Consider the following 11,314-nt stretch of genomic DNA (forward strand, 5'->3'; position numbering starts at 1 on the left):
AGAGTACAATACTTGAATAAATTAGCCTATTGAACATTTTAAAATTTCCAAAAGTTCACTCTAGTTTTCCAGAGCACAATTTCATCAATCATTTCTATATTAATTAGTGCAAAATAATATTACAACTTCAGAAGCAAATTGACAATTGGCCTAATAGTTCCCTTTAGAACAATCTAATGTTAGTATTTGGTAAATGGGCATAATATAAGGTAACTCTTTCAAAATTTTAACTATTGTGCAAGGGTATTTTTAGAACTTTATGAAAGATTTTCACTCTATGGGCGTAATACTTGCTCTTCTAGAGTCATTGTGAAGTCAAGGGGAAAAGTTATAAAAACATATACTGAAACAGATTCTGAGCAAACCAGAGCAATAGGAGTATAATAGTTACACTGAAAGAGGTAAAGTCAATGGCTTCTTTGAGTTATTTATTCAACCTATAAAAATATCACATCTCCATTTACATATTTATGATATATTTCAGTGTCTCTTATAAAAAGGTTTTTGAAGAAACTAGAAATCCCACTGCACAATGGAAATTTGTAAAATAAGTTACTCTTCATCCCAATCCAATAAAGCTTAGCTATTAAAATACCAAAATACTTTTGCTATAATATTTTGATTAAACAATAATCCTACAATGTATTCCTGTGACAGCAACACAAGACAGTTAAAAAGAAACTCAAAGCGTTCTGTTTGTGCTTAGGAGAAAGATCATAATAGGTAATACTTTCATTATAGCAGCTAGAAAAAGACAGATAAACTAAACAATCATATTTTTTAAGACATCAGAAAGCTGTGGATAAAAAGTAGTGTAAAATAAACTAAATACCAGAGCATGGAAAGTTCCAAGTAAGCAGAGGTGAGTAGCCGTTTTCTACTTTGGGATCATTTGTCAAGTCTGAACACAGGTGGGCAGAGACCACGTCCGTAACAGGCTGGGATAAAGAAAATCTCACAGAGTTTTCAATGGTCATGTGGGCCATTGTTACACTACATGGTAGTGTAACATCTAGAACCATCCAACAGAGCTTGTGCTGTCTGACAGCAGAGCTGGGTCTGTCTGACAGCAATTTCAGTGAGTGTGTAGTGGGGTAGGAAAATAGAGGCATGTGAAAGCCAGTAGTACTCCTCTGCAGTCTTACAGTTTTTAGATACCAATAGAAAATGAGGTCCATAACAAAGACTGAATAAATTTCATCCTTGAGACCCCTGAAACAAGATGGGAAACTAAAACTACTACAAGCCAGACTGGACCAAGTTCAACTTTTCTTTTTTTTTTTTTAATAGAAATAAATTTGACATATAAAGTGTGTAAAGATACATTTATAAATTTAATATGATTGTCATTGTAGTAATAGTTAGCTTCTCCATCTCATCACATAATTATCATTTCTTTTCTGTAACTGGAATAATAAATATCTGTTCTCTTAGCAAGTTTGATGGTTAGAATACAATATTGTCTATATTCACAATACTGTGCATTAGATCTCTAGGACTTATTTTCTACTAGTTGCAAGATTGTAACCTTAAACAATCTCTCTCTTATTCCCCCACGCTTGAACTCTGGTAACCACCATTTCACTGTTTTTATGAGTTTGGCTTTTTTGAATTCCACATATAAGTGAAATCCTATAGTATTTGTCTTTGTCTGTCTGACTTATCTCAATTTGCATAATGTTCTCAAGGTCCATCAACGTTGTCACAATGGCAGGACTTCCTTCTTCCTCGTGGCTGAAAATATTCCATTGTACGTATATACCACATCATCTTTATCCATTCATCCACTGACAGTCACTTACATTGTTTCCAAATCCTGGCTACTGTGAATAATGCTGCAATAAACATGGGAGTGAATTTATCACTTTGATATTCTGTTTTCATTTCCTTTGGGTATAACCCAGAAGTGGAATTGCTGGATCATGTTAGATTTATTTTTAACTTTTTGAGGAACCTCCAGATTGCTTTCCATAGTGGCTGAGCCAATTTATAGTCCCACCAACAGTAAACAAGGGTTCCCTTTTCTCCACATCCTCACTAACACTTGCTATCTCTTGTCTTCTCAATGATAGCCATTCTAACAGGAGTGAGATGGTACTTCATTGTGGTTTTGATTTATATTTCCCTGACGATTAGTGATGCTGAGCATTTTCTCATGTACCTATTGAACATTTGGATGTCTTCTTCGGGAAAAAAAAATGTCCATTTAGCTCCTCTGCCCATTTTTTTGGTTGTTGTTGTTGGTATACAGTTGCATGAGTTCTTTAACTATTTTGGATATTAACCCCTTATCATATATATGGTTTGCAAAATTTTTTCTCCTATTCTGCAGGTTGCCTTTTCATGTTGTCGATTATTTCTTTTGCTGTGCAGAAGCTTTTAAGTTTGATGTTGTTCCACTTGTTGATTTTTGCTTTTGTTCAACTTTTCTTTGGCTCAAAGTGATTAGCCCCTTACCTTAGCACCCTGAAAGAAGAAAATATACCTTTTTTTGGAAAAAATAATATCAGTTCAATTTTTATGATTCTTTTATAGACACTGTCAAACAAATAAAAATAGTAGGATATCCAAAATAACAGGAAAATTTGACCCATGATAAAAAGGAAAAAAACATTTTAAAGAGCAGGTCCTTAAATGATCCAGATGTTAAAATTAACAAACAAGGTTTTTAAAATAACTACTATATACATGTTAAAGAAAACTGGTGAAAAATGAACAAAATGAGTGGAAGATGCAGAATTTCAACAGAGAAATGAGGCTTAAAAAACCAAATGGACATACTTGAGTTGAAAAATATAATCAAAAATTAAGAAGTGATTGGATATGCTCATGGCAGACTGGGCACAGCAAAGATATGTCAGTGGAAATTATCCAAACTGAAGCACACAGAAAGACAAAGAAAGGAAAAACAAAACAGAGTATCAAAGACACATGGGATGTTGTCCAATGACCTAATATATATGTACTTAGAGTCCCATAGAAAGACAAAAACAAAAAAATGCAGCAGCAATATCTGTAGAAATAATGGAGGCGAATTTTCCAAAACCAATGAAATACATTAACCCAGAGCTTCAAAAAATTGAGAAAATTACAAGCAGTATTAATACAAAGAAAGCCACACATAAACACATCAAAGTCAAAATGCTGGGGGAAAAAAGCAGCCAGGGAAAAAGACATAATACACTTAGAAAGAAGACAAAAATAATAATGGTTGAATTCTGGATAGAAACAACAGGAACCAGAAGACAAATAAGTGACATCTATAAAAACCTGCCAAGATAGAATTCTATGCCCAGTTAAGCTCCACGTAAAAAAGAAGACAAAATGAAAGACAACTTCTGACCAAAAAACAAGAGAGGCAGAGAGAAAGTTAATCAACACCACACTTAAGCTACAAGGAATATGAAGCATAATGGAAGTTTCCTCAAACTGAAGAAAGATAACCCTTGTTAGAAGCATGAATCTGCATAACAGGATGAAGAACACAAGAAAGGGCGTAGATGTGAGCAAACAGGAAGGTCAGTTAGAAAACTACTGAAGACCACTGATTGCTTAGACAATACTAACAATGTATTCTGAGGTTTGTAACAAAAGTCAAAGTAAAATATGTGTTAACAGCACAAAGTCAGAGGGAGACACTAAATGAAACTCAACTGTTATGGTCCTTATTCAAGGTTGGTTATTATAATTTAAGGATGTATATCAAAATTTCTTTTTAAAAACATTATGCTACAATATAACTAAAAGCCAAAAAAAGAAGATAAAATAGTATAACAAAAAATAATTGATTTTTCCATAAGAATAAAGGGAGCAACAAAAAAATAATGAACAGATAGACTGGAGAACAAAGAGCAAGAGGGTAGACATAAACCCACCTCCACCAGTAAATGTGTGAAATGATTAAGAGACAGATACTGTCAGACTGAATTTTAAAGTAAATATGACCCAACTACATGGTAAATACCAGACATATTTTAAATATAAGAACAGAGATAAGTTGATAAATAGATGGAAAGATACGTCATTTAAACAGTAACCATAAGAAAGAAACTAGTTGGCTACATTAGTCACAGGAAGTAAACTTTATGACATGGGTTATTATCGAAGGGAAAGGTAAACTTTTCCTCAGAAAAGTTTAGAAAGACACCTTCATAACTTCAAAGTATATGAAACAAAAATTGACAGAACTAAATCCACGATCATAGTTGGAAGTTTTAACAATCTCTCTCAGTAGTTGCTAGAACAAGTAGGCCAAAAAAATTAAAAAGGATATAGAATAACTGAACAACAGTAATCGCCAAATTTACTTATGACGTGTATAAAACTCTATAACCAACCCCTGTAGCAGCACATTATTTTCACATACCCTTGGAACATTCACAAAAATAAGTACTGAGTTAGAGCAAGTATCAATTCATTTTATTTTTTTTATTTTTTTTTAAAGATTTTATTTATTTATTCAACAGAGATAGAGACAGCCAGCGAGAGGGGGAACACAAGCAGGGGGAGTGGGAGAGGAAGAAGCAGGCTCCTAGCGGAGGAGCCTGATGTGGGGCTCGATCCCATAATGCCGGGATCATGCCCTGAGCCGAAGGCAGGCACTTAACCGCTGCGCCACCCAGGCGCCCCAAGTATCAATATTTTAAAATACTGAAATCAGAATATTTTCTAATACCAATGAAATAAACTAAAAATTTTTAACAAAAATAAAGTGAGAAATTTTTAATGTATGGAAATCAAGCAAGAAACTTCTAAATAACCAAATAAAAAACAGAAATTAACTTAGGATGGCAGTTAATAAAAATATAATATGTAAAAATTGCTAGATACAAGGGCAATACACAAAAAATCAGATGTTTACATCTTGAGAACAAATTTAAAAATGAAAAATTTTAAAAATTATATTACTGGCAATAGTTGCACAAACATCAAATACTTAAGAAAAAATTTAATTAAAGATGTGCAGAAACTATACACCAAGAACTATAAACACAGTTGAGTAACTGAAGACTCAACTTGGAGAGTTGATGGAGATGGACAGATATGCCATATTAATGAATCAGAAGACGCAGTACTGTTAATCCCTCAGTATTGTTAATATTACTGTTAATATAGATTCCTCACCATCCCAATTAAAATCCCAGCAGCTAGCCTGTAATACAAAAATCAATCAAAATTTAAAATCAAGTCGATTCTAAAATGTATATGGAAGCATAAAGGACCTAGAAAAGCCAAAAGCAACAGTACTGAAGACGGTGTGATATTTGTATAAGAGGCTCATGAACCAACAGAATAGGGCAGGCAAAGTGGTGACATCTAAACTAGATTTTGAAGAAGACAAGAAAGACAGGAATTAAGATTTGAAGCCTATTATGTGACAAGTACTTTAAATAGACCATTTTAATTAACCTCCATTTTAATTTAACCACCAACCTGTCAAGTATAGTTTTAATACTACAATATTAGTGATGAGCAAACCACTGATCAAATAGTTTAGTTTAAGGTTACATAATTAACACATTGAGGAGCTGAAATTTGAATGTAGGTCTATCTGGCTCCAAAATTCCTAGGTTTTCTAGCAGAAAAAGGGGGGGTAGGAGAGCAGAGTAATAAGAACATGAAACAGATGCTGTATCCACAGGAGAGACAAATAACAGTACAAAACAGGTGACAGAAAGTGAACAAAGGTCTCCTACTGTCTTGATCAAGAAAAACAAAAGGGCCACAGAATATAATTCTACTGGTGGAAACATCTGTCTATGTCAAAAGAAAGACTTTTGGAGGAAAAGAACATTGAGGTATACATTATTCCTTCTGCTTCTGTCTCTCAGGTGTAGCCAGCTCAAAAGTGGCTCTATATTTTGTTGCAGAATTTGAGTGAAAAGACCATAGCAAAATCTATCTATAAGAAACTTTATCATTTTTGAATCACTCAGTATAACAGGGTATCCAAGAAATGGGAGGTTCTCACTGTAGTGAAATGTCCAGTAACATAAAGTACATTTTAATGAGTCCATATAAACTTATCTGTCTAATGAGACTTTAGCAAGCACAATGCAAGCAGAGGCTTGGTTAGCACTTACACACTGGGTTTGTCCTCTTGAAATGCTTTCTTCTGAAACTCCAAGTTACCATGTTATGAGATCTGGCTACCTTGCTAAGAAATCATGTAAAGAGAAAGAGACATCAAGCCAGCTCCCCAGATATTCCAGCTATCTTAACTGAGGCACCAGACATGTGAGTGAAGCCTTCCTGGATTTCCAGCCCCAGTTGAGCTTCCAAATAAATGCAACTATGATTCACTCCAAGCAAGCCAAGCTGAAGAACTACTCAGCTGAGCCCAGCCAAGATTACAGAATATGAGCAAATAAATGGTTTATTATGCTACAAAAGATAACTGATAGACATTTTGATAAAGAGATTGTGTGTGTGTGTGTGTTTTAATTCTCAAATGCCAGGTCTATGCAGTATATCAGAGGAAAAAGTATTGTATAATGTTAGTTACAATCCAAATAACGAGAGCATCGCAAAACACTAGGTTAATTCAGTGGATTTTTTTTATTCAGTTACATATACACACCTCTGTAAGAAGACATGTTTATCACAATAGATTGATATTACAACATAATACCAACATTCTCTACTGCATAATTTGTCCCGTTAGACATCTTATTTATGAAATTACTCGGTTGGTTATGAAATGCTACCAACTGTTAAAATAGAAGGAAAGTGCATCTTAAAACTAATGTTTTTATATGTGGGACTAAGGTGGGTTGTTTTTAAAGACATTATTTGGTCTCATTCATTTTTCTCTTTATAAACATTCATTCCTTTACCTTCATCCGTTTCAAAGGATTATTCAGCTCTCGCTGGAATGAAGCCGCTCTCCCTGAAAGGAAGGTCTGGAAGGCAACAGCCAACAAATTCTCATACTTTTCAAGCAGAGTTTTATCTTCAGGAGGATAAATTCGTCTACGATAAATCAGATAAACCAACTTGTTTAAAAGAAGCTCTTGTAGTGCAAGAGTTAAGTTCAACTACATAGATTTTCCTTGACCGCCTACTCTCTGCCAGTTACTTTACTAGGTGCTAGAAATAAAGATGAATGCAGTTGTAAGAAATTCACACAAATTTTCGTTAGTTACCTACACAAATTAAAGTTATCTAGAGAATGGTTATTAAAAAATGAGGCTTCAGAAAGCATAGTGTATAAGGGTTTGGTTGTGGAGCGGTGGTTGGAGAAGAACTGCAATTGGGCATATTGAAGAAATACAGTTCTTCCTGGGAGAGAGCAGGTGATGAGGGATAATCTGGAAGTGTGCAATCACAGTGTGGTTACTGACATGTACAAGAATGTGGGCATTAATCCTGAGAATCTCTTTTGGGGTGGTGGAATGTGCTCATCCGAAGAAGAGGAGAGGGTAGATGTAGAATGAGAAGAATGTGTTCTCAGAGTTGTTGATGGTGTTAGAGCAACCACTCTGAACTGACAGAAAGAAAACTAGGAGACCTAAAACCTGACTTTCTCAAAATACTACAGTATAAGTAAATAAGGTCACAGGGTAGCATCAGATTTAAAAGATCTCATACAACCACCCATGAAGCCGCTAGCAGGAATGAAACAAACAGTGCTCAAAATAAGTCTAAAAGGTTGAAGATGTAGAATAGTTGTTTTGACGCTTTACTTCTTCAATCTCTAAGAAAATGGAAGCAGTTACCTATAATTCCCCATATGCCGATTTTCATGTTCCTCTTTTAAAATCTGCTTTCGTAATTGAGCGAGTCTCTCTTTCTACAAATGAAGAAATTTTACAAATAAAATCTGCCCAATGAATTATGCAATTCAAACTGTGGGTATATTGTTAAAATTTTCATACCAACTCTTCTTTCCGCCTCTCTAACTGATGTCTCTGCTGTTCCCAGTCTGAGGAACCTGGTAAGAGCCTTTTTATTGAATTTTGACCATAAAGCCTTCTTTGAGCTTCAGCCTTTTGTTTGGCCAAGTTTCTCCTTTTATCACTGGTCCTGAAATATAAATATAAATATAAAACACAGTAATTCAAATAAGCCCTGATCTTATCACTGTGACAAGAATTAGCAAAGAGGAGACACAGTGGGGATATGAATCAATGTGTTTTATATATATATAATCCAAGAGTATGAGAAGTGTGAATATATATATATATGTATGTATGTATATGTATGTATGTGAATATATACGTATATATGTATGTATGTTNGGTTGTGGAGCGGTGGTTGGAGAAGAACTGCAATTGGGCATATTGAAGAAATACAGTTCTTCCTGGGAGAGAGCAGGTGATGAGGGATAATCTGGAAGTGTGCAATCACAGTGTGGTTACTGACATGTACAAGAATGTGGGCATTAATCCTGAGAATCTCTTTTGGGGTGGTGGAATGTGCTCATCCGAAGAAGAGGAGAGGGTAGATGTAGAATGAGAAGAATGTGTTCTCAGAGTTGTTGATGGTGTTAGAGCAACCACTCTGAACTGACAGAAAGAAAACTAGGAGACCTAAAACCTGACTTTCTCAAAATACTACAGTATAAGTAAATAAGGTCACAGGGTAGCATCAGATTTAAAAGATCTCATACAACCACCCATGAAGCCGCTAGCAGGAATGAAACAAACAGTGCTCAAAATAAGTCTAAAAGGTTGAAGATGTAGAATAGTTGTTTTGACGCTTTACTTCTTCAATCTCTAAGAAAATGGAAGCAGTTACCTATAATTCCCCATATGCCGATTTTCATGTTCCTCTTTTAAAATCTGCTTTCGTAATTGAGCGAGTCTCTCTTTCTACAAATGAAGAAATTTTACAAATAAAATCTGCCCAATGAATTATGCAATTCAAACTGTGGGTATATTGTTAAAATTTTCATACCAACTCTTCTTTCCGCCTCTCTAACTGATGTCTCTGCTGTTCCCAGTCTGAGGAACCTGGTAAGAGCCTTTTTATTGAATTTTGACCATAAAGCCTCCTTTGAGCTTCAGCCTTTTGTTTGGCCAAGTTTCTCCTTTTATCACTGGTCCTGAAATATAAATATAAATATAAAACACAGTAATTCAAATAAGCCCTGATCTTATCACTGTGACAAGAATTAGCAAAGAGGAGACACAGTGGGGATATGAATCAATGTGTTTTATATATATATAATCCAAGAGTATGAGAAGTGTGAATATATATATATATGTATGTATGTATATGTATGTATGTGAATATATACGTATATATGTATGTATGTGTATGTATGTGAATATATGTATATATGTATGTATGTGTATGTATGTGAATATATATGTATGTATGTGTATGTATGTGAATATATGTATATATGTATGTGTATGTATGTGAATATATATGTATATATGTATGTGTGTATGTGTGTGAATATATATGTATATGTGTATGTATGTGTATGTGAATATATATGTATATGTGTATGTATGTGTATGTATGTGAATATATATGTGTATGTGTAAGTATGTGAATATATGTATATGTGTATGTATGTGAATGTATGTGAATATATGTATATATGTATGTATGTGTATGTATGTGAATATATATGTATATGTGTATGTGTATGTATGTGAATATATATGTATATATGTATGTATGTATGTGTATGTATGTGAATATATATGTGTATGTGAATATATATGTATATATGTATGTATGTGTATGTATGTGAATATATATGTATATATGTATGTGTATGTATGTGAATATATATGTATGTATGTATGTGTATGTATGTGAATATATACGTATATATGTATGTATGTGTATGTATGTGAATATATACGTATATATGTATGTATGTGTATGTATGTGAATATATATGTATATGTGTGTGTATGTGTATGTATGTGAATATATATGTATATATGTATGTATATGTATGTGAATATATATGTATATATGTATGTATGTGAATATATGTGTATATATGTATGTATGTATGTGTATGTGTGTGAATATATATGTATATGTGTATGTATGTGTATGTGAATATATATGTATATGTGTATGTATATGTATGTGAATATATATGTATATATGTATGTATGTATGTGTATGTATGTGAATATATATGTGTATGTGAATATATATGTATATATGTATGTATGTGTATGTATGTGAATATATATGTATATATGTATGTGTATGTATGTGAATATATATGTATGTATGTATGTGTATGTATGTGAATATATACGTATATATGTATGTATGTGTATGTATGTGAATATATACGTATATATGTATGTATGTGTATGTATGTGAATATATATGTATATATGTATGTATGTGTATGTATGTGAATATATATGTATATATGTATGTATATGTATGTGAATATATATGTATATATGTATGTATGTGAATATATGTGTATATATGTATGTATGTATGTGTATGTGTGTGAATATATGTGTATATATGTATGTATGTGAATATATATGTGTATATATATGTATATGAATATACATCATGTTCATCTAATCATCCATCAAATATGGGTCTCCATATAGTAAACTGGAGGTTCTGTATTCCCAGGGGTTGTAATAGAATACTCTAAGCAATCTATATTCTTTTGGATTTTCTTCAGATTAAAAGTATATGCTTACAAAATGAACTTTGGGGTATATATGGAGCCATACTATAAGTAAAACATTGTATTAAGAATCGTGCAGAATCGTGCAGACTTGAAAGACAAGTCTAACACATACATGCCCATGGAGCACTCCATCTGGATGGAGAGAAAAGGCACATCTATAATGTCAACTCCATTAGCATATGCTCGAAATGCTAAGAATTGTATTAAATTCTCTTAGTGGAACAACACTAAGAAAATAAGAAAAATGAATTCCAACTTTCTTTTATTTTTAAGTCTAGAAATTTCTCACTATTTGAAGTATGTATATCTCACTTTTAAGAAGACAAAAAACACCCATAGATTATATCCTCAATTGGTTGGCAAAGACATGCAAAAAACAAAAACAAAAAACATAAGGCCTACTTATATAATAATAGTAAATGCAAAAAAAGAATGTATAGGTATACTGTTTGAATAATCTAAAATATTTGATGCACTCGTGTAAGCTAAATAAACAAAAATTTCACTTTCTATATCTCTTCTATTCATTTCTTTTAGGATAATTGAAATGTAAGTTAAATTGAGGCAAATCATTCTTTGATCAAGCAAAAGAAGGGGCCATATGAAAATTTCTTAACAAATTTATCTATCAGAAAAATTGGGGAAAAAACAAATTTATGTATCAATCTCTTCTTT

General features: G+C 32.9%; 1 protein-coding gene across 8 annotated transcripts in view; it reads right to left on the reverse strand.

Moving 5' to 3' along the window:
- The window catches only part of TTLL7 (tubulin tyrosine ligase like 7), a 159,760-nt gene that overhangs the window by 60,925 nt on the left and 87,521 nt on the right, over positions 1–11,314 (reverse strand). For 7 of the 8 annotated variants that reach the window (XR_004623280.1, XM_034653779.1, XM_034653780.1 and 4 more), the window contains 3 exons: positions 8,899–9,046; positions 7,719–7,792; positions 6,837–6,972 (listed from right to left, as the gene is read on the reverse strand). Coding sequence is in view for 7 of the 8 variants with exons in the window: in XM_034653779.1 (XP_034509670.1) it covers positions 6,837–6,972; positions 7,719–7,792; positions 8,899–9,046 (358 nt within the window). In the remaining variant the exon portion in view is untranslated. Of the gene's footprint in view, positions 1–6,836; positions 6,973–7,718; positions 7,793–8,739; positions 8,814–8,898; positions 9,047–11,314 lie in introns of all 8 variants that reach the window. The other variant, XM_034653775.1, reaches the window with a different exon arrangement.

This window comes from Ailuropoda melanoleuca, chromosome 2, assembly GCF_002007445.2.
Source record: "Ailuropoda melanoleuca isolate Jingjing chromosome 2, ASM200744v2, whole genome shotgun sequence".
In the NCBI taxonomy this organism is placed as follows: domain Eukaryota; kingdom Metazoa; phylum Chordata; class Mammalia; order Carnivora; family Ursidae; genus Ailuropoda; species Ailuropoda melanoleuca.